The sequence below is a fragment of the Oncorhynchus clarkii genome, chromosome 22 (genome assembly GCF_045791955.1).
Source record: "Oncorhynchus clarkii lewisi isolate Uvic-CL-2024 chromosome 22, UVic_Ocla_1.0, whole genome shotgun sequence".
Classification (NCBI taxonomy): Eukaryota; Metazoa; Chordata; class Actinopteri; order Salmoniformes; family Salmonidae; genus Oncorhynchus; species Oncorhynchus clarkii.
In genome coordinates, this window is record NC_092168.1 from 44,246,385 (window position 1) to 44,269,868 (window position 23,484).

General features: G+C 41.8%; 1 protein-coding gene and 1 long non-coding RNA gene across 3 annotated transcripts in view; one reads left to right on the forward strand and one right to left on the reverse strand.

Moving 5' to 3' along the window:
• Positions 1 to 1,993: 1,993 nt before the first annotated feature.
• On the reverse strand, positions 1,994 to 3,276 carry LOC139380355 (uncharacterized). The gene is made up of 3 exons (XR_011628436.1): positions 3,141 to 3,276; positions 2,670 to 2,791; positions 1,994 to 2,111 (listed from the first exon to the last, which is right to left on the reverse strand). It is a non-coding gene; the product is annotated as an uncharacterized lncRNA (long non-coding RNA).
• An 8,122-nt stretch (positions 3,277 to 11,398) lies between these two features.
• The window catches only part of LOC139380953 (FERM, ARHGEF and pleckstrin domain-containing protein 1-like), a 110,200-nt gene continuing 98,114 nt past the window's right edge, over positions 11,399 to 23,484 (forward strand). For both annotated transcript variants that reach the window (XM_071124141.1, XM_071124142.1), the window contains exons 1-2: positions 11,399 to 11,524; positions 19,763 to 19,959. In XM_071124141.1, the coding sequence (XP_070980242.1) occupies positions 19,768 to 19,959 (192 nt within the window). In that variant the 5' untranslated portion in view covers positions 11,399 to 11,524; positions 19,763 to 19,767. The remainder of the gene's footprint in view (positions 11,525 to 19,762; positions 19,960 to 23,484) is intronic.

Consider the following 23,484-nt stretch of genomic DNA (forward strand, 5'->3'; position numbering starts at 1 on the left):
ATCTGACATGTTGGCTGGATTCACAACGAGTGTAGCTTTAATTTGGTATCTTACATGTGTGATTTAATGAAAGTTTGAATTTCATAGTATTTTATTTGAATTTGGTGCTCTGCATTTTCCCTGACAATTGGCCAGGTGGGACATTTGTGTCCCGTCTATCCCAGAGAGGTTTTAAGTATTTACTAAAATAAAATAAAAAATATTAATGAGCAACAAAATAACAGTAAGGAGGCCATCATTGTACCTAAGAATTTGTTCTGAACTGACTTGCCTGGTTAAATAAAAGGTTGAATAAAAAATAAATATACAGGGGCATGGAAGAGGTGTGATGGTGTGCTTTGCTGGTGACACTGATTAATTCAGAATTCAAGGCACACTTAACCAGCATGGCTATCACAGCATTCTACAGCGATACGCCATCCCATCTGGTTTGCGCTTCGTCGGACGATCATTTGTTTTTCAACAGGACAATGACCCAAAACACACCCCCAGGCTGTGTAAAGGCTATTTGACCAGGAGGAGAGTGATGGAGTGCTGCATCAGATGACCTGGCCTCCACAAATCACACAACTTTAACCCAATTGAGATGGTTTGGGATGAGTTGGACCACAGAGTGAAGAACAAGCAGCCAACAACTGCTCAGCATATCTGGGAACTAACAAAAGAAAAACCTTTGAATGAGTAGGTGTGTCCAAACTTTTGACTGTAGGTTGTTCAAGAAACGCTTCTCCCTGTATTGGATTTTGGTGATATTGTTTACATGCATGCGCCAACCTCTGTTTAAAATCCATCGGGACGCAATCTACCATACCGCAAAACTTTTTATCACAGGGGACAATTTTAGGACTCAATCATTGTAGTCTGTATATAAAACGTGGGATGGACCTCTGTAAGAAGAGAGCTGCATTCTCTTATTTTTTTTTACAAAGCAATCTGACAGAAACTCCCCCTATATGTAACTTAATTAAGTCTAGAATCATAAGTTACCAAACTCGGTCACAGGAATGGATAACATAAGAGATCCCTTGTTTCCACAGATTTAGGAAAACCCGCATTTTTGTTTTTTGCCCAATTTGTGGAACAATCTGCAGAGTTCACTGCAGTTAGATGTGCTGGTGTCACTCAGACAGTTTACAATATTGATTGAGATCCTCTATGTAGTTGAATGTGTTTGCTTTTATTATTTTTGTTAATTGTGTGCTGAATTAGTGTTTTATACACATGTATGTTTTTATTGTAATGTGTTCAGGGCTCTCTTGTAAAAAGTTGATTTTTAATCTCAACGTAAATAAAGGACAAAGTGGAGAAGTGCAGCTTACCGGTTTGATCAGGGCCAGCATGAGGGATGACGTTTCTTGTGTCAGTGAGTGTAGCTATTAAGTTCAGTTTGAGCAACTTATAAAACAGTGTGTTCTATACAGCTGTCAACATTCGACAAAGAGCCAATGATCAAATCAAATGTATTTATATAACCCTTCGTACATCAGCTGATATCTCAAAGTGCTGTACAGAAATCCAGCCTAAAACCCCAAACAGCAAGCAATGCAGGTGTAGAAGAACGATGATATAATAATGAAATAATCATTAACCAGATTACCCTGGATAACAGACTTCGATGAATGAAACCTGAGTTCTACAATGTTGTCATCGATGAGAATGAATCTAAAAAATATATATATGTACTTAGTTTAGACATCCAGCCTGTATTGTAATTTACCAGAGACAAATCTTCAAAGACACAGTATTTAGTTATTCAGTGGTACATGCATTCAGTCTTGATTTATAGGATCCTTCCCATTAAATGATTGGTATGTTAAATAATAAAATCCCTGCCCAACCAGGTACAGTCAATGGAACTTTACCGGTCCAAAGACTACAACCGTCTGTCACGAGATCGTTAGTGGGTAAGGAACCATCTCAGGGGCAGGTTCAGTGGAATGGCATGTCTTGTTGAACCTGAGCCAGAACAATCGCTACCCTCCCTGTCATCCCTGTCTGTGCCTGATATTGTTAAAAAAAAAACAAGGGCACCTGGGGCATGCAGGCATCCTGGCTGGCGTGGCGTTGTCGGTGGAGCAGCAGGAAACCGTTGGACAGCGCACCATTCCCAACTGGTACACCATGACGACAGCAATGATGGAGCAGTGGTAAGGACGGAAAAAAACAAACAAAAAAACAGGTCCTGAATTAATACCGGTATATAGTAAAACACAGTATAACGCCCAGCCCTAGTGCTGCACCTTCTCAGTTTCATTCAGTAGTACAACACAACTCACATTGAATTTTATCACGGGCACAGTGGGATTTTTTATTTATTTATCTGTGACGTTTAAATGATGTACTCTCTCACTCTGGGGGTAAGACATCACTCCCAGCAGATCTGTCACACCCTGACCGTAGAGAGCCTTTTAATGTCTCTGTGTGATTTGGGGTGGGCATTCTATGTTTCGTTTTCTATGATTTGGTGTTTCTATGTTTTGGTCGGGTATGGCTCTCAATCAGGGACAGCTGTCTGTCATTGTCTCTGATTGGGAATCATACTTAGGTATTACTTTTTCCCCCCCTCCTTTCTTTGTGGGAAGTTGACTTTGTTTAGGGCACATAGCTTTATGGTTTGTTTTGTAGTGTTTATTGTCGACGTCATAATGATAAAGAATATGTACGCTCACCACGTTGCACCTTGGTCCCCCTCCTTCAACAGCCGTGACAAGATCTCCTTGCGGAGGCTGGTGTTGATCATGCACTGCTTCTCATGGTGAGCGCCTGATGTTCCACATGTCACGCCTCTTGTCTAAAACATGAGGAAAAGGGGACAAAGTCCAAATGTTGATGCATCTACAGATTCAATGACTGAGTCAACACAAACATTGGCGCATACACATGCATAACACGCGATAACATATGCACTATACATACACATGGATTTAGTACTGTAGATGTGTGGTAGTGGTGGAGTAGGGGCGTGAGGGCACACAGTGTGTGAAATCTGAATATATTGTAATGTTTTTAAACTTGTATAAACTGCTTTAAATGTCGCTGGACCCCAGGAAGAGTACCCGATGCTTTGGCAGCAGCTAATGGGGATCCATTATAATTCTAAATGTTTTACACAATATTGTATATTTTATGAGTTTACTGACCTGTCTGTCCACAGGCCCGATCTGCTGTCGTCTCCACAACCAGATCACACTGCCACAGGATGTCCATGCACCGGAACACACTGCCACAGGATGTCCATGCACCGGATTCACTCCTCAGGATGTCCATGCACCGGATTCACTCCTCAGGATTCACTCCTTTTGGACTGGAACACAAAGAGACATTTGGTCAGTGGTAGGTATTTTTCCAATGCTGTATCACCATCTTTATCTAGAAAGAAAAAAAAGCATTGTTTATTGCACTCACTACTCAACCCTATTGGTTTGTTTTTGATTCCCAATACACAGTCTGGATCTTCCTCATCCACCATGATGGATGAACTACCTACTCTGGTAAATACAGAGCCATCTCTCTATCCCACTGGAAAATGGCAGCTACAGACCCGAGTGTTGTCACTGGGTTTCCGGTCCGTCCATCTGAAAGACAAAACAAATAAGTTACTTTTACTAGCTAAGTTGATTAATAAAAAAATGGTAATATCTATATTAAAATACCATGGTAATATCTATATTAAAATACCATAACCCACATACTTGACTGTAGAAAACTATTAAACAGACTAGGCTTTGGTCTATCTGCAGATCTAAAAATCTTAAAAATCCTACTATGTGGATGAGACATTTCTGTTAGAATGGAGGAATCATCTGGAATCCTCAACTAGATCAGGACAGTCTAGGTTGCTATTGTCCCGAAGAGGTGAAGTATTGCAATGAGCTAAAAGACTGTACTTCTGATTGTAATTCTCAAGAGGAAAGTTAAAACCCTCAGCCTTAAGGTCACTGAGGATGACCAACAGTTATATGGGGATCGTCTGAAAGTTGAACAGCAATTAGGGATTTAACAAGGATATTGGGCACCAGGCTAGCAGACCACGATTTCTACATTCAGGTCCTACATCTGTGGCATGCGATGTTTGTAAATGAAAAATGTCACTGCTGTGTCAGGCTAATTTGGCATATTGTCTACTAGTCCCGTCTGAGAAGTACTAGCCTCCGGCTAGATTCATTTCCATCCCTGCAGACATTTCTTACTGACTTTACAGGTCATTTGATTAATCATGTAGCGTTACAACAGATGCACTTGTGGAACAAAACCGTGTCTGTTTTGTATGAGGACAACATTGAGCCCACAAGTGCTTTGTGAGCTAGCTAGCCAGCTTCGGCTAATGTAGCTAACTAGCCAACCAAGGCGCCTCACTCTACATATATTTGGCTTACTAGCTAGCTAACGTTAGTTCGTGTAGTCAGACTTTACTAAGTGCTAACTAACCAACTATCCACGGAGCCGGCTTAACGTTAACTAGCTGGCTAGGTCACTAAAGACCTTGTCAACAAAAAGGTAACATTGAAGAACCCTGTTTGTGTTTTATATGGGGAAAACATTGAGTCCACAAGTGCTTTGTGAACTAGCCAGCCAACTTTAGCTAATGTGACTAACTAGCAACCAAAGTGCCCAACTAGCTAGCCCACCCGGCGACATTAGCTAGATAATTAGTTAACATTAACTCACATTAAAAATTAGTGTAGTCAGACTTCTAAGTGGTGACATGCTAACCAACTATCCTTGCCATGTTATCAAGCAAAGTCAGACTACACGAACCGTGAATTAAAGTTAATTAGCTAGCTAAATATCATTTCACTGGTGGGCTAACGCTAGCTAGCATGTTCACATTTGGAAAAGTAGCTGGCTAGCTCACTAAAGACTGGTCAATAAAAAGTCGACAAAAGTCCATTATGCTGATTCTTTGTACTTGTAAATAAGGCAACGTGCGTTACATATCAGCTTCATAAGCACCTAGTTTACCACACATCTTTGACCTAACCAAATGTGCTTGTTAGCATATAGCAAACAGGGCTTACCTTATCACACAGCTCTAGCGATGCCTCTCACTTAGAGATTGGAAAACGATAAAATGTGCATGTGCTTATTGGAGTAGTGGTTACAATCCGGTAACGTTACATAGCACAGAACCATCCTTGCTTCTGGTCGACGTAGAGACCTAAGGTTAGCTAGTTATCTGCAGAGGCTAACTTATTAATTATAGTAATTCAATGACGTTAAGGTAGCAAGCGATATACACACGAGAAACTAAAACGCCTATAATATCTGTTTCTTGCTAGGCTACTTGTCGAGGAGTTTGCGTGGAGAACTGTGCCTTGAGGGTTTGACGTCATACTTTGCGACAAGATGTGTAGTTCTTTATGAAAGTCCCATTGGCATTTCATTTTGGAGGTAATTACACGTGAATATATTGATACAATTTACCATGTCTGAGAGATTTGCGCGGTTATCAAAATGGCTTGCCAGGTTAAGCCAATATGAAACACAGAGTTTATATGAAATAGTTCTAAAATCCCAGACGCAAAAATTAATGTTGAAAAAAATATTAGAACCATTTCCGGGGTTTACCGCTAGGTTTTATGGGTATAATGACTGATACTATTGTACTCAATGTATTGTAGGTGTAGGACTATTATTATTATTATTATTATTATACCTTTATTTCAACAAGGAACACAGACTGAGACTAAGGTCTCTTTTACAACTGGGCCCTGCGTATACATGTTTACAAATATAGTTTAGGTCCAATGATTAAGAAACTAAGACAAAAAAAACGATCACAGATAACACAAAAAAATACAGCAAAACAGTAAAGTAAAAGGAAGCCATACACAACTCTGTGGAAACCGCATGGGCCTCAAGTGTAATCCATGCTTGAGACCTGGTTTTAGGAATTCTAAATCAAATATTGATGAGTGATGATAAATAAGAAGGTAGCTTATTCAGAAGTGCTTTATAGACAAACAGGAGAGCATGTTGTCCAACCCACATTATGATGTAAAACACAGTGGTGAGTTCTGTAGCTAGCACCCATAATAAACCTAAGTGCGCAATGATAAGTAGCATCCAGCGATTTAAGTGTTGATGCAGTAGCATGCATGTAAATAATATCACCATAATCTATAACAGACATAAAAGTAGCTTGTACAATTTGTCTTCTATTTGTAGAGGACAAACATGTCCTGTTTCTTTAGAGGAAGCTTAGCTTGATTTTTAGCCGTTTACAAAGTTCGTCAATATGCATTTTAAAAGACAGTTTATCATTCAACCATATCCCTATTTATATGCAGAGACCTGATTAATTCAAGAACCATCTAAGCTCGTAAGTGCAAGTGTATTTTCAAACAACTTTTTTGTTAAAAATCTTAAAATATGTTTTCTTTGCATTTAAAACAAGTTTCAGCTGTATAAAAGATCCTTGTAATATCTTAAAATATGTCTCCAAAAGTGATAATGCTTGGTGAGCCGTTGAAGCGATAGACTACATGACCGTGTCATCAGCGTATAAATGAATTTGACACTTTCTGTGAACAGTAATGGACCAAGTATAGAACATTGTGGGACCCCTTTAACCAACTCCAATGTCTCCAACTGGATGCCGTCGACTCTAACAGCCTGACTTCTATCCTTCAGATAGTCATGAAACCAACAACAGGAATCCAATCCCAGTCCTATTGACGACGGCTTACCCAAAATTATCGCATGGTCTACAATGTCAAAAGCCTTAGATCTATGAACAAGGCGGCACAGTACTTTCTATTATCTAGGACATTAGTAATATCATTTACAACACGTACAGTGGCCGTAATAGTACCTAATAGTTTAGGTCTGAAGCCAGATTGTTTACTATAAAGACTATTGTTAACAGTTAAAGAAGATTGTAGTTGCCTATTCACCAGTGACTCTAGAATTTTAGCCAAACAGGAGAGTGCTTATCAGACATAAAGCTAAAAATGTATGAAAAGAAAGAGAACGCTAAAACATTATGCAGTTTACGGATAAAAGCTCTGAATATTTAAGGTCATGGATAAAGGCTTGCTCTGAGAAGTGTTTATAGTTTCTCTTTAGAATAATACGGGGGTCAGGGGTTTTTAGCCTAGTATCTCTGATACATGCAGTAGGGCAGTGGTCACTGATGTCATTAGCAGATAACCCACAATCTATGTATTTGTGAGGTGTATTTGTTAAGATAAGGTCTATTAATGTAGATGGGGTCTTTTGGATTAGGACGGGTAGGTATAGTTATTAGTTGAGTAAGATTTAGTTCGTTACAAATGTATTTTAATTTAAACGATGCTGGCATTAGCCAGTCAAGATTGAGATCTCCGATAATCAATAATTCAGAGTTTGCATAATTAGACATTAACTCAAACAATTTGCATAGAGCAGATACCAGAGCTGAGGGTGGGCAATAAACTCCCGCTAGCGTTAATAGTGCATTATGACCAAGGACCACATTTAGAACTAAGCAGTCACACTGTTTCAGAACAGAAGTTGAAATGGACACAGTGACATCTAGGTTGCATTTAACATACATTGAAATACCTCCACCTCTACCCACTCTGTCTGCTCTGTAGACATTAGACCCAGCTAACAGAACATCTGAGTCTGGAACAGAGACACACAGCCAGGATTCAGATATAATCATTATGTCAACATGTGATTGTGAGACCAGTATTTTAATCAAATCTAGCTTTTGGATCAAGCTTCTAGCATTCAAATGAATAATTCTTAGGCCACTATTTCGAGAGCTCATATCAGATGGAGCATTCAAGGTAATATTAGATGAGCGACGCTTCCTCGTGTAACTACTGACAGGCCTGAGTTGGATGGAAATAAGATTACTTCTAACAATACCCCTCTGCCTGTACGAGGAAGTGGCAACACGGTACCTTAACAGTAGTGTAACAATAACATAAAGTCCATCAAAAGTTTCATCCATGTTAGCAGCACTTATAGAGCTATTTAAAGCTATGGGGGGAGCAGTCAGTATAGCCTGATGGGGAATCGACCAATTCCGAATATCAACCCCCATGGCTATATATTGTTAGTATATATTGTCAGTTGGTGGTATGAAATAGTGGTACACCATACAGTGCATTCGGAAAGTATTCAGACCCCTTGTACTTTTCCACATTTTGTGACATTACAGCCTTATTCTAAAATTGATTAAATAAATACAATTCCTCATCAATCTAAACACAATGCCCCATAATGACAAAGCAAAAACAGTTTAAAAAAAAAGTTTGCACATTTATAAAAACGAAAAATGACTTATATACATAAGCATTCAAATCAAATCAAATGTATTTATATAGCCCTTCTTACATCAGCTGATATCTCAAAGTGCGGTACAGAAACCCAGCCTAAACCCCAAACAGCAAGCAATGCAGGTGTAAAAGCACCTAGGAAGAAACCTAGAGAGGAACCAGGCTATGAGGGGTGGCCAGTCCTCTTCTGGCTGTCCCGGTTGGAGATTATAACAGAACATGGCCAAGATGATAAACTGTTCATAAATGACGAGTATGGTCAAATAATAATAATCACAGTGGTTGTCGAGGGTGCAACAGGTCAGCACCTCAGGAGTAAATGTCAGTTGGCTTTTCATAGCCGATCATTGAGAGTATCTCTACCGCTCCTGCTGTCTCCAGAGAGTTGAAAACAGCAGGTCTGGGACAGATAGCACGTCCGGTGAACAGGTCAGGGTTCCATAGCCGCAGGCAGAACAGTTGAAACTGGAGCAGCAGCACGGCCAGGTGGACTGGGGACAGCAAGGAGTTATCATGCCAGGTAGAAAGAAAGAGAGAATTAGAGAGAGCATACTTAAATTCACACAGGACACCGGATAAGACAGGATAAATACTCCAGATATAAAGACTGACCCTAGCCACCCGACACATAAACTACTGCAGCATAAATACTGGAGGCTGAGACAGGAGGGGTCAGGAGACACTGTGGCCCCATCCGATGATACCCCCGGACAGGGCCAAACAGGCAGGATATAACCCCACCCACTTTGCCAAAGCACAGCCCCCACACCACTAGAGGGATATCTTCAACCACCAACTTACCATCCTGAGACAAGGCCGAGTATAGCCTACAAAGACCTCCGCCACGGCACAACCCAAGGGGGGGCACCAACCCAGACAGGAAGTCCACGTCAGTGACTCAACCCACTCAAGTGATGCAGCCCTCCTAAGGACGGCATGGAAGAGCACCAGTAAGCCAGTGACTCAGCCCCTGTAATAGGGTTATAGGCAGAGAATCCCAGTGGAGAGAGGAGAACCGGCCAGGCAGAGACAGCAAGTCTCAAAACAAATCATATTTGTCACAATGCGCAAAATAAAGCATGTATAGTAGACCTTACTGTGAAATGCTTACTTGCAAGCCCTAACAAACAATGCAGTTAAAATATTAAATAAAACAAATATTACCAAAAACAACAAAAACAATTAAATAAGAATAAGAAATATAAGTAACAAATAATTAAAGAGCAGAAGTAAAATAACACTAGCGAGTCTATTAAAGTCAGGTTAAAAAGGTCAGAGGTAGGCTTGGCAATGACAGGGGCAACAACCTTAAAGAAGAAAGGGTCTAAACCAGGGTCTAAAGCTTCCTGCCATTCAGGACCCTCTATACCAGGCGGTGTTGGAGGAAGGTCCTATAAATTGTCAACGACTCCAGCCATCTTAGTCATAGACTGTTCTCTCTGCTACCGCATGGCAAGCGGTACCGGAGTGCCAGGTCTAGGTCCAAAAGGCTTCTTAACAGCTCTTACCCCCAAGCCATAAGACTCCTGAACATCTAATCAAATGGCTACCCAGACTATTTGCATTGCCCCCCCCCCCCTTATTTTACGCTGCTGCTACTCTCTGTTTATTATCTATGCATAGTCACTAACTCTATCTACATGTACGTACTGTATTACCTCAATTACCTTGACTAACCGGTGCCCCTGCACATTGACTCTGTACCGGTACCCCCTGTATATAGCCTTACTGCTGCTCTTTAATTAGTTTTAACTTAAGTAAAAAAATTATATATTTTTAAAATATATTTTTTACTTATTTTTCTTAACTGCATTGTTGGTTAAGTTTATTATCTATGCATAGTCACTAACTCTATCTACATGTACATACTGTATTACCTCAATTACCTTGACTAACCGGTGCCCCTGCACATTGACTCTGTACCGGTACCCCCTGTATATAGCCTTACTGCTGCTCTTTAATTAGTTTTAACTTAAGTAAAAAAAAGTATATATTTTTTAAATATATTTTTTACTTATTTTTCTTAAAACTGCATTGTTGGTTAACTCTCTGGAGACAGCAGGAGCGGTAGAGATACTCTCAATGATCGGCTATGAAAAGCCAACTGACATTTACTCCTGAGGTGCTGACCTGTTGCACCCTCGACAAATACTCTGTCGTATTCGGCACATCTGGCCGATGCCAGGAGAAAGCTACCTGCCCCAAGGCATAGTAAAGTTTGGAATAATGGTCTGAGGCTGTTTTTTATGGTTCGGGCTAGGCCCCTTAGTTCCAGTGAAGGGAAATCTTAACGCTACAGTATACAATAATATTCTAGACGATTATATGCTTCTAACTTTGTGGCAACAGTTACCTGTTTCAGCATGACAATGCCCCCTTACACAAAGCAAAGTCCATACAAAAATGGTTTGTTGAGAGTGATGGAGTGCTGCATCAGATGACCTGGCCTCCACAATCACATGACTTCTACCCAATTGAGATGGTTTGGGATGAGTTGGACCACAGAGTGAAGGAAAAGCAGCCAACAAGTGCTTAAAACAACATATGTTTGCGACATGTTAAGTGCAAAGTGACTAAGCTAAAGTGTATTTTCCTATAAAAAAATATAAAAAAATCTTTGGTCTTAAGCCCACAAATGCAGTCGTCAATTATTAAGCGTCTCGCCAGTTTTATTCAATAAATCCTGTAATTATTTAGGAAATTCATCCATCCTTACACTTCTCTTGGCTGTGATACACGGTACCCTTTGACAGAAAACACTTCTGTATTCTACTCAATTTTGAAATGCACTGAACTTCATAAATGAGTGAATAGTAACTTGAATATCAAGTAGGCCTCTCAGTACAGACTCGGAATGCCGATCACTTCTTTGCTGGGTTTTGTTGGCCTAGGCCTAATTTAGCCTATGCCCCATATTCTACAGCTAGATGGAGCTATGTGGCTATCATAACATTTATTTGGCAAGGAATGGGCTGCAAGTAGGTGCAGTGCCTTGCACAATAGCTGGAGGCACTGCGCCTCCTTGATAGTTGGAGTAACAAGACAAGAGAGGATCTGCCACTAATTTCAATGTAATCCTGTCTATCGCACAGTCGGCCGACATGGCGACCATGAAGAAGCTTCTCGCTGGAGAAACCAGCATCTGAATTCAATTTGGTTCCACAGAAGCAGCTTGAACTGCGTCTGGAAGTGGATATAAAATATTTTGTCAATTGGGAAATATACACGGGAATTGTCCACAGTTTTAAGACGGGGTAAGATTTACCGTTCGTTTCCCTATGTGCAAAACGGCAGTGTGCAACTTGTTTCAGAAGAGAAGATTATAAATAAATCGTAGAACTATCCCCAACTGACATGGATTTTGAAGCATAACGAATTTTAACATCATAATCACCCTATAATTGTCGCAGATAGTTATACATCGTTATTACAATCAAGTAGTCAATGAATGGAAGATTTAACTGTGTTTTTGCCCTATCGTTCTTGATAGGTAGACTATCTTGCGACTGAGAGTGGTGATAAAAAGCAATAGCCATGCACTACACTACATCTGATGTACAAGACCAAAACTGAATGGGAGAACATCTCATGACCATAGACCATAGCCTTCATACAATATTTTTGGCATGAACAATGGGTGTTGAATATGCGGCATTTACTTAGACATCCTCAATAACGTTTGCAATGTAAATGAAAAACACATGTAATCAGTGAGAGTCCATTGTTACTTTGTTACCATTGAGGGTTGTTAGTAGCTGGTCAATTGAGTGCAGGCTGTGTATTTGTGTCACAGTACGCGTGGTAGCCTAACAAAAATATCCAAGGATTAGGCTACTGTACTCCTCTAACCTACAGGCCGGTATGTGCGTAAAATGTGATAAAGACTTCGATCAATAACAATTTCCCCAATAATCCAGTAACTTTCTTGTTTTCTCAAAAGACATGAAGGCTACATAGCCTGAAAGCTGTTTGTCAGTTTATATTTATTTGATATGGTGTGCGTAAATTGCTCACCAAACTGTCAAACGGTCGCCCCTCCGCCAAAGATACACTCATTAACAATCTTGTATTGTGGAGAAGGCATACTAATGTTATGTAATTTGATAGATCCCATAGGAACCTCAGTCATAGAGTGGTTTCGTTTGTTTTCCCTGGTGTGGGGGTCTTGCATCATTTCAGATTTCTGGGTATATTTCTTGAAATCATGTTCAATCACACAAACCCCCTTTAACACATAATTTACAATGGCATGATGGTATTCAAATTAGAAATTGAAATTCGGCATTCAATTGAATGCCTAGGCTCCAATATGAGAGCCACACCCAGGTATTAATGTCTGTGGAGCTAAAGCATGTTGCTCAATCCAGTGGAAATGGGAGTGGATTTTCAGCAAGTCTCAGGCAGACCGTTGGCTGAACTACACCATCCTCAAGCCATTCAGCTGGCTGTAATCAAATCCAGCTGTGCAGTTGCAGAAATGTTGCCTGCGTGCATTGGACTGCTCTGAAGGGCTCTGTGTGCTCCTGCTGCCTGCTGCATACAGACAGAGGAGCCTCTGTTACAGCCCAAACGGCCTGCCAGAGCCAGCCACCACAGCACTATTTTATGCAGTTGAGGGGAATATAGTGTATATGTAACAGTATAACTTTAGACCGTCCCCTCGCCCATACCCGGGCGCGAACCAGGGACCCTCTGCACACATCAACAACAGTCACCCACGAAGCATCGTTACCCATCACTCCACAAAAGCCGCAGCCCTTGCAGAGCAAAGGGAACTACTACTTCAAGGTCTCAGAGCGAGTGACGTCACCGGTTTAAACGCTATTTAGCGCGCACCGCTAACTAAGCTAGCCGTTTCACATCCGTTACATATAGTGTCCATTCTTGAGCTAGCATACCATTCGTATGTCACAGCACGGCTGTCTTCCACAGTGTCATGACGTTGGCCTGTGGGTAAGGTTTATGACCCCCCCCCCATAAATACCTTTCTCCCTTCACTCTCTCTAGACTCTACAGAGGGACTCTTGAATGGCCTTTGTTAAACAGAGAGTCTGGGAACATCAAACAAGTGGAGGGAAAGGAACGATATTTCGGGTAATAGCACCAGTTGAAAATATGCGTTGGTACTTAATGATGTGAGTTCGGTTGTCATGTGAGACATTATGACTGATGACAGGACTGGACTAAACTGTATCTGGGAAAGTCTACACATTATAGTTATCAGATTCAAATGGAATTGTTGTGCAATTCAAATGTTTAAATATAAAATTATTGGTGAAAAGATTAAATGTAATTTTAGCTTCCAAATGAGAGATTTGGGTTTTCATAAGGTTAGGGCTCTGCTCAATCAGTGGCCCGCCCCTGTGAAGAGACATGGGCTATAAACTATTCTCCCTCCACTAATAGCCCTTGACGAAAATGTAACCTCCTGTTCCGGGTACATTAGGATGACGATCCGATGTCAGAAGGGTTCCGATAATAACTACTGAACGAAGCCAACCTCAGCATGAGCTTTGGTTGCGAATGGTATGAACTTTGAACTCTTATTCGCTACAGAAGTGATACCTCCTAGCCGTTGAGTTAGCAGAGGCCGCTGTAAACATGGGCTAGGAGAGGTCAGACAGAGTATCCCATCTACCACACAACGACGTTACTACAATGTATCCAAATTACCGCCAGAGACATTCTTCCGAGGACAGGAAGATCTCTGTTGGCCAACACGACCAGCATCTATGACCAACCTACCGAGGCGCAGCTCAGAGTAAATATTTATTGCATTTTCCTTTTCCAAATGGGTGGTAATTTAGAATGCATAAGATTCTGTATTTACGATAGAGTAGCTGCCTACGGCCCGATAGAGACATTGCTTCTCCCTTTGTTCTTCAGTCTTCCTGCTCTTTCACTCAAACCCAGCCCCCTTTTCTTTGGGTAACCAGCTGTCATATCTGTTCCGTCCGCCAGGGACGTTTTCCTTTATGACATAATTTGTAATCAAGGTATGATTAATTCGGTGTATATGTAATTCTGTGTGATTAGTTAGGTATTTAGTAAATAAATAATTAAACCCAATTTTGCATTGCTGATTCAACTTGTTAGCCAAGGTTCGTGAAGATAACCAAGAATTTACAACTTTCAGATGAGACTGAAATAAGGTGACGATTGATATTGACTGCTATTGATGTAAAATATTACTAGGTCTTTAAGAGTTTATTTGAAAGATAACTGCTCTATAAATATAATTTTGTGGTGACCTGACTTTCTAGTTAATCACATTTACATGATTAGCTCAATCAGGTAATATTAATTACAGAGTAAGGATTTTATAGAATAGCATGTCATATCACTTACTCAGGCATAGCCAAAGACACGACAACAGTAACAACATAGTAGTAACAGAGCTGTGACTGTGAGTTACACTAGCCGAATACTGCCTTCTTATTCAGAGGGCCACATACTATAGGGCAACACATGGTAGATTGGCTGTCGAGCTTGGGTGCAGGGAAGGTGAAGTGTCAGTTGAGATTATCATTGTCTGCTCTCTCATAGCCCTTAAGATCCTACATCTGTAGCCCTGGGTCTCTCTATTCTCATAGCCCTGGGTCTCTCTATTCTCATAGCCCTGGGTCTCTCTATTCTCATAGCCCTGGGTCTCTCTATTCTCATTGCCCTGGGTATCTCTATTCTCATAGCCCTGGGTCTCTCTATTCTCATAGCCCTGGGTCTCTCTATTCTCATAGCCCAGGGTATCTCTATTCTCATAGTCCTGGGTCTCTCTATTCTCATTGCCCTGGGTCTCTCTATTCTCATAGCCCTGGGTCACTCTATTGGCATTGCCCTGGGTCTCTCTATTCTCATAGCCCTGGGTCTCTCTATTCTCATAGCCCTGGGTCTCTCTATTCTCATAGCCCTGGGTGTCCCCAGGTTTCCCCGGGTTTCTCTCCACCTTCATCACGCTGCAATGCCCCAGTTGGTGAGGTCTACAGATGACAACAGCAGACTGTAATGTGTGATAAACAGAGAATGAAGCAGGACCTCTAGGTGTGGATTGTCCTGCTTCGGCTGCCTCAACCCAAAATGCTCCTGCAACAGGTCAACATTCCACCACCCGGAGCTTGTCATTCATTGACTAGCTGCACACAGCCCAGATGGTATGTCCTTATTAGCAGCTGGATGTCTGTGAACCACACAGCCCAGATGGTTCAACGGATAATTCCATATATTTTTGATGTGTGACATAACTGACTCTTCATAGGAACTTTCAAAAGGCAAGCCCATCAATCTATGATGAAACAACATCAGCAAGAGAAGGGACTTGTTTGTACAAATTACCAAATTAGCGTTGGAATACTAGCACAAAGAGTGAGTGAACTACAAAACAGTAGAGAAGGTAAGAAGCAACCGAGTGAGAGAGAGAGAATGCCCCTAATAAGGGCATACCATCTGGGCTGTGTGGTTCACAGACATCCATCTGCTAATAAGGACATACCATCTGGGCTGTGTGGTTCACAGACATCCATCTGCTAATGAGGACATACCATCTGGGCTGTGTGGTCCACAGACATCCATCTGCTAATGAGGGCATACCATCTGGGCTGTGTGGTCCACAGACAATACCCCATAATGACATGGCGAATACAGGTTTTTAGAGATTTTTGCACAATGCCGCGCAGTTGCACACTGCCGCCCCGTTGGTTCCAAATATAAGGTCCCATGGTTGACCGTGCATCTCAGAGAAAAAACCAAGCCATGAGGTCGAAGGAATTATCCGTTGAGCTCCGAGACAGGTTTGTTCTTAATTTGTGAACATTAAGAAAACAACGTTCTTCAGTGGGAATTTCAGTACTTCAGCACAACGTTTTCTACAGGTTTCCTCAGGGTTCTATTTAAAGTCATGTTTTCAGAGCGTTCAGAGAAAGTTTAACAACATTCTTCTATGGCAGGGATGGGCAACTGCAGTCTTTGTGGGCCTGATTGGTGTCACACGTTTTCCCCACCTAACACACCTGACTCCAATAATCATTTAATCATGATATTCAGTTTAGAAAGTTATTAATTTAATCAGCTGTGTTTGCTAGGGATGGGGAAAAGTGACACCTCACCGGCCCCTGAGGACTGCAGTTGCCCATCCCTATTCTACTGGATTTCCAGTATAAAGTTTTCTGCAGTCTCTACTCTCTATTTAAAGTAATGTTCTCAGAACATAAAGAGAACATTCCATAAAAACCACAAGAAAACATTAGTAACATTTTTAAAGAACGCTGTAAAAGTGTTATTTAAAATCAAATACATTCTGTTCTCAGCATCAACAAAACTCTCTCTATCCTCAGTTGTTAAATGTGGTCAGGTCTGTTGGCCGTCCCCACTATTCTGATCTTAATGAGTGCTTGTTTATTTTTGAAGTGGGGTCTGTTTGAATAGAATAAAATGAACAGCTTTGTAATGAGTAAAAAACAAACATGGCAAGCTAGCTCCATCCTGGTGGCGCAATGGACTAATTCCATGAATAGAGAGCAGAAGATCATAGGTTTGAATCTCACTGATTCCAAGTGTCCTATCTGTGCTTTGAGTTCAAAACAGTTAACCCAAACTAAGCAAGCCGGGTTACTAAAAGTCTTATTGAAACATGTTCTCAGAACGTTTTTTAATTACCTTTAAATAACCTATAATTTCCATTCTCAGAATGTTAATAAAACCTCCCAGGAAAACTTTCAGGGAAACATAGAAAAACTTTCTCAGAACCTCCCTGCATCCTAAAAATGTATTTTCCCAGAACAGGCTTAATTTCCACTTCCTTTGCAAAGGGGCAAAATAAATAACAGTATGGGGGATGAGGTAGTTGAGTGGGCTAATTACAGATGGGCTATCTACAGGTGCAGTACAGCTGGTGCTTAAAGTTAGGGAGGGAGATATGAGTCTCCAGCTTCAGTGACTTTTTCAGTTCGTTCCAGTCATTAGCAGCAGATACCTGGAAGGAAAGGCGGCCAAATGAGGAATTGGCTTTGAGGGTGAACAGTGAAATATACCTGCTGGAGCACGTGCTACAGGTGGGTGCTGCTATGGTAACCCGTGAGCTGATGTAAGGCGGGGCTATACCTAGCAGCGACTTATAGATTACCTGGAGCCAGTGGGTTTGCCAACGAATATGAAGCAAGGGCCAGCCAACGAGAGCATACAGGTCACAGTGGTGGGTAGTATATGGGCCTTTGGTGACAAAACAAATGGCACTGTGATAGACTGCATCCAATTTGCTGAGTAGATTGCTGGAGGCTATTTTGTAAATGACATCGCAGAAGTCAAGGATTGGTAGGATGGTCACTTTTACAAGGGTATGTTTGGCAGCATGAGTGAAGGATGCTTTGTTGCGAAATAGGAAGCCAATTCTAGATTTAATTTTGGATTGGAGATGCTTAATGTGAGTCTGGAAGGAGAGTTTACAGTCTAACCAGACACCTAGGTATTTGTAGCTGTTCACATATTCTAAGTCAGAACCGTCCAGAGTAGTGATGCTGGACGGGCGGGCAGGTGTTGGCAGCGATCGGTTCAAGAGCATGTATTTCGTTTTGCTTGCATTTAAGAGCAGTTGGAGTCCACGGAAGGAGAGTTGTATGGCATTGAAGCCCGTCTGAAGGTTAGTTAACACAGTGTCCAAAGAAGGGCCAGAGGTATACAAAATGGTGTCGTCTGCATAGAGGTGGACCAGAGAATCACCTGCAGCAACAGCTACATCATTGATGTATACAGAGAAAAGAGTAGGCCCGAGAATTGAACCCTGTTGCACCCCCATAGAGACTGCCAGAGGTCCGGACAACATGCCCACTGATTTGACACACTGAACTCTGTAGTTGGTGAACCAGCCAATCATTTGAGAAACCAAGGCTGTTGAGTCTGCCGATAAGAATGTGGTGATTGACAGAGTCGAAAGCCTTGGCCAGGTCGATGAATACGGCTGCACAGTATTGTCTCTTATCGATGGCGGTTATGATATCGTTTAGTACCTTGAGCATGGCTGAGGTGCAACGATGACCAGCTCTGAAACCAGATTGCATAGTGGAGAAGGCACGATGCGATTTGAAATGGTCGGTGATCTGTTTGTTAACTTGGCTTTCTAAGACCTTAGAAAGGCAGGGTAGGATAGATATAGGTCTGTAGCAGTTTGGGTCTAGAGTGTCTCCCCCTTTGAAGAGGAGGATGACTGCGGCAGCTTTCCAATCTTTGGGGATCTCAGACGATACGAACAAGAGGTTGAACAGGCTAGTAAATAGGGGTTGCAACAATTTCAACGGATAATTTTAGAAAGAGAGGGTCCAGATTGTCTAGCCCGGCTGATTTGTAGTGGTCCAGATTTTGCAGCTCTTTCAGAACATCAGCTAGCTGGATTTGAGTGAAAGAGAAATGGGGGAGGCTTGGGAAAGTTTCTGTAGAGGGTGCAGGGCTGTTGACCTGGGTAGGGGTAGCCAGGTGGAAAGCATGGCCAGCCGTAGAAAAATGCTTATTGAAATTCTCAATTATCATGGATTTATCGGTGGTGACAGTGTTTCCTAGCCTCAGTGCAGTGATGTGATGTTTTTGTGCTGGTCAAGGGCAGTCAGGTCTGGAGTGAACCAAGGGCTATCTATATCTGTTCCTGGTTCAACATTTTTTGAACGGTGCATGCTTTTTTAAGACTGTGAGGAAAGCACTTTTAAAGAATAACCAGGCATCCTCTACTGTCGGAATGAGGTCAATATCCTTCCAGGATACCCGGGCCAGGTCATTTAGAAAGGCCTGCTCACTGAAGTGTTTTAGGGAGCGTTTGACCATGTTGAGGGGTGGTCGTTTGACCGCAGACCCATTACGGATGCAGCCAATGAGGCAGTGATCGCTGAGATTCTGTTTGAAGACAGCAGAGGTGTATTTGGAGGGCAGGTTGGTTAGGATGATATCATTCAGAATTAATTCAGAAAACATATTTCGGTTGAATTAATACAGAAAACATATTTTGGTGCAGGAAACATATTTTGGATGAATTCATTCAGTTGTACAACTGACTAGGTATTCCCTTTCCCTTTGTTATTCCATTGCACTTTGAAATCAAGCAAATCATTTGCAGAGAGACGGAGCTAATTGCTTCTGCCAAAAGATACCATTATCACCCATTAGCTTAGATTACATTGCTAGTCTAACAATGTGAACACTCTCTTATTTTCTATTAAGGTATCTTTACTTTTACTCAAGTATGACTTTTACTCAAGTATGACTTTTGACTACTTTTTCCAACACTGGTAATACTACCCTCTGTTTTCTCCAGGATAGGACAGGGGTCCCACTTCCTAATGCTCAAGTTGAACAATGAATAGATTTAACAGTCAACAGACATGATCTGAACTGCATTGTAGACTTGCAAGGTGTTTGTGTATACGTGTGTACAGGTTCGAGCCTAGTGAGAGACAAGGATGGAACCTATTTTGTTACATGAATGTGTGTGTGTGATGGTACTTCTGCCTCCCCTGCAGGCTGGATGGTAGCAGGACAGAGCACCATGGTGGAGCCCAAGCCCAGAGCATCAGCAGCCCAGCGTCTTGAAGCCCAGGAGACTCTGGGTATCAGCACCCTGGACCCTGGCCACAGGCCGCCCACCATGCCTCCCGGACGCCATGTCACCATCAAGGTCCGCATGTTGGACGACACAGAGGAGGTCTTTGACATCTCAGTGAGTTCTGGTTGGCTGTCTGTCTGATTTGCTTATAGTGCAATGTGTTCAAGGTATAAGTACTTTCCATTCTATTTTTCTGTGTGTCAAGTCGAGTGAGAGAATTTAGCATAACAAAATGTTATATCTAAGTATGCCTTTAAACGGTGTCATCCTTTTGTTGTCTTTTTATAACTTTGCCATTAAAGCAGGAGATCATTTTTACCCCCTCACAGCAGTCTGTTGTTAAGGGTTACAGGTTGACATGGTAACTGTATAAACGTCAAGGTTCTGTATGCATGAATGAGCCTAGACTATGCTGGAAAATGTCAGTGCTGGAAAATGTCTGGGTTCTAACCTCCATTGTCAACATCTCTGACTTTAGCTGTTGGTGTGGTGAATAAGGGTACTGAACTAGTTCTGTGTTTCTTGTTCACAACCTCACTAGACAGATGGGAGAGCAACTTAAACTACTACCCAGGTGGGTATATGGATCGGGAGGAGAGGTTTAGTCCATTCAGATACCCATTAGTACATCAGTATTACCCAGGTGGGTATATGGATCGGGAGGAGAGGTTTAGTCCATTCAGATACCCACCTGGGTAATACTGATGTACTAATGGGTATATGGATCGGGAGGAGAGGTTTAGTCCATTCAGATACCCATTAGTACATCAGTATTACCCAGGTGGGTATATGGATCGGGAGGAGAGGTTTAGTCCATTCAGATACCCATTAGTACATCAGTATTACCCAGGTGGATATATGGATCGGGAGGAGAGGTTTAGTCCATTCAGATACCCATTAGTACATCAGGCCTAGTTTTCCTTGGTAAATAAATTATCTTTCATAATATTTAATGGTGTGTTATGAGACCAACTGGTCTGTCTTGGGTATACAGTATGGTTGTGGAAAGGGGACAGTTTGTGATGTGTTTGAATGGCCAGAGATCTGCCATGATAAATTTTACTTTTCATTACCAGGCTATTTACCTCTGTGCTTATTAAAGATTCTCTCTGAGATTAGAGCTGCTTGAGATTACCTTTCTTTGCAGTGCAATAGTTTAGCACAACACTAAATCTCAGAATAGGCCTACTCCTGCTTTGAGATTGCTGCCTTTCATGTGAAATCTGATCTGCTTGATAATGACTGACTGATGTTCTGAAGATGACAATATGGTTAGAAGATATATTAAAGAAAGGTAATGGATGCTTTTTGAAATGTGAATGCTAATTTAAGACCTTGAGCTTTATCCATCAGACATGTAGTAAATCACGATATTTCCTGTTGAAATTGACAAAAACTGATTGCTTGTTCTGTACCGTGTTTTCTCCCAGAGTTCCTGTCACATTGTGGTATTACACTAAGGTATATGCTAAGACCCTGATATAGCCCTTGAACAGGGTGGAGCTTTGATCAAGACTAGGTTATTTTCCTGAGAATAGTCCAACTAGCAATATCTTCTGACCACAGTGCTTCCTGCTGGGAGCGAGGGAGCGAGATGGGAGATAGGGATAGGGAAGAGAGGGAAGAAGACGTGATGATGGAGAGAAATAGCACACAGAGGACTCATTCAATGGGTATGAGTAGAGCCTTGTAGCAGAGATGGGTATGAATAGAGCCTCGTGGTAGAGATGGTTATAAGTAGAGCCTTGTAGTAGAGATGGGTATGAAAAGAGCTTCGTAGTAGAGATGCTTGAAATAGAGCCCTGTGACTGACAGTGTGGTCAGTATGTTTGACCCTAGCTGCTAATAAATATTGTCATGTTTCCCATCTGCTGTGTAAAGTGTTGTTCTCACAGCATGCTGCGAGGCCTCCTGTATTGGCCCTGAGGATCGGCCCTTCAGGGAGCGGGTTCAGCAGTGTGTGCAGTACTCGCCTATGCTCTACTAGTGTATATTGAAAAGAACTCTCCAAGAGATCTCACATAGAGATTTCATCAGTGAGCTAGGCTCGAATTACCATCGTAATTTAAAGTTAAACATTGCCTGTCAGCAAAATTCAGTGTCCTTTGGGTAGGCTGAGTAATTTTATTCTCTCAAAGAGTAATTTATTTTTGTTTTGAGAGACTCTATAACTAGGGTATTACTTGTTCCCAGCTCGTAACCAAAAGCTTTAGGTCATGCTGTTGTTTATGCATGAAGCTCATCAGGAAGTTCTGTCTCTGAATGTCTCAATATGTGAATTTCGCCAACTGCCACCTCGACTCAGGTTAATTAAAGAGAAGGAGAGAGCGAGATGACGTGTTTCTCCATCGGAAGCTAAAACGTGCGAATTAAAAATGGAAGGGGGGTAGGCATGCTGATTATGCTACACTGTAAGGGTAAAACATTTTGCTCTGTGCGACTTATTTCTACAAAGGAGTCTTTATTTAGATGGTATTCACATACATTTACCCTTTACCACTATGGGGTAGTGCCCCGTAAACACAACAGTACCATGGTGGGTTAACTGAGCTGTAGTGATGGGGAGTCCTTGCTGGGTGTTATGACTGCTGAAGGATGTAGCTAACACTGATATGAACAGCTGGGTGTTATGACTGCTGAAGGAGGTAGCTAGCTAACACTGATATGAACAGCTGGGTGTTATGACTGCTGAAGGATGTAGTTAGCTAACGCTGATATGAACAGAGGAGACCATACTGCACATCAAGCTGTTATCAATGCTCAATTGAACACAGATGCAATATTTTCAATTGCCTCAGCACTGGTGCGAGAAAGGTCTGATTGTACTCGTGGTACTGGAATAGACTTTGCCTTGGGGTCTTCCTTAATGGCATCTTTAGTGGAAAATCATTGGTGCATATTTAGCTGAAAAAGACAGTAGCCTAAGTAATCCTTTTGAGTAAACAAAATGGGGGGGAGGGGTACTGTGGAGATAACTTTACAAAATACAGTTCTGTATACCTCCATGCTAATAAGACTAAAGACCCTATCAGCCTTCTTCTTGGAATGGAGGGCTGAACCCTGAATGCTGTCTGAGTGATAATGGCATCTCTTTGTGAGGTAAACATCCTGCAGCCTGCAGTGAGTGAAGCAGCAGTGAGAAGCATGAGGTCTAGAATCACTCCCTCCCCAGCCACATTGAGTGTCCTAGTCTCAAATAGCACTGTGTTGATCAAGACTGGCCAGTCAGTGTCTCTCTACTACTTCAGTGTGGTCGTGCTGGATGTCCTGGTAACAGTTGCTGTGACAACGACTCCTGAAGCTCAGCAGCATGACGCCTTTAATTGCATCAATAACTCCCCGGAGTCCTCTCCTTCAGCAGCAGTGATGGTGATGGATTTGATCAGTGCAGGTATTTGCCAAGGCAGCAGCTACTCTTCCTTGCGGTCCAGCAAAGTTAAGGCAGTTATTTAAATAATAAAGGAACGTGGTCTCAGTGAGACAGGCTGCTTTGGAGCAGCTCAAGAAGTTTAGGATATTAGTCCCACTGGCCCAATGTCAGGAGGGTTGTTTTCAGACTACCCTTCCAAGACAATTAGATTATAATTATCGGGGGTTTCATTACAGGAGCATCGAGTTCAGCCAGTGGAAGATGAGTCT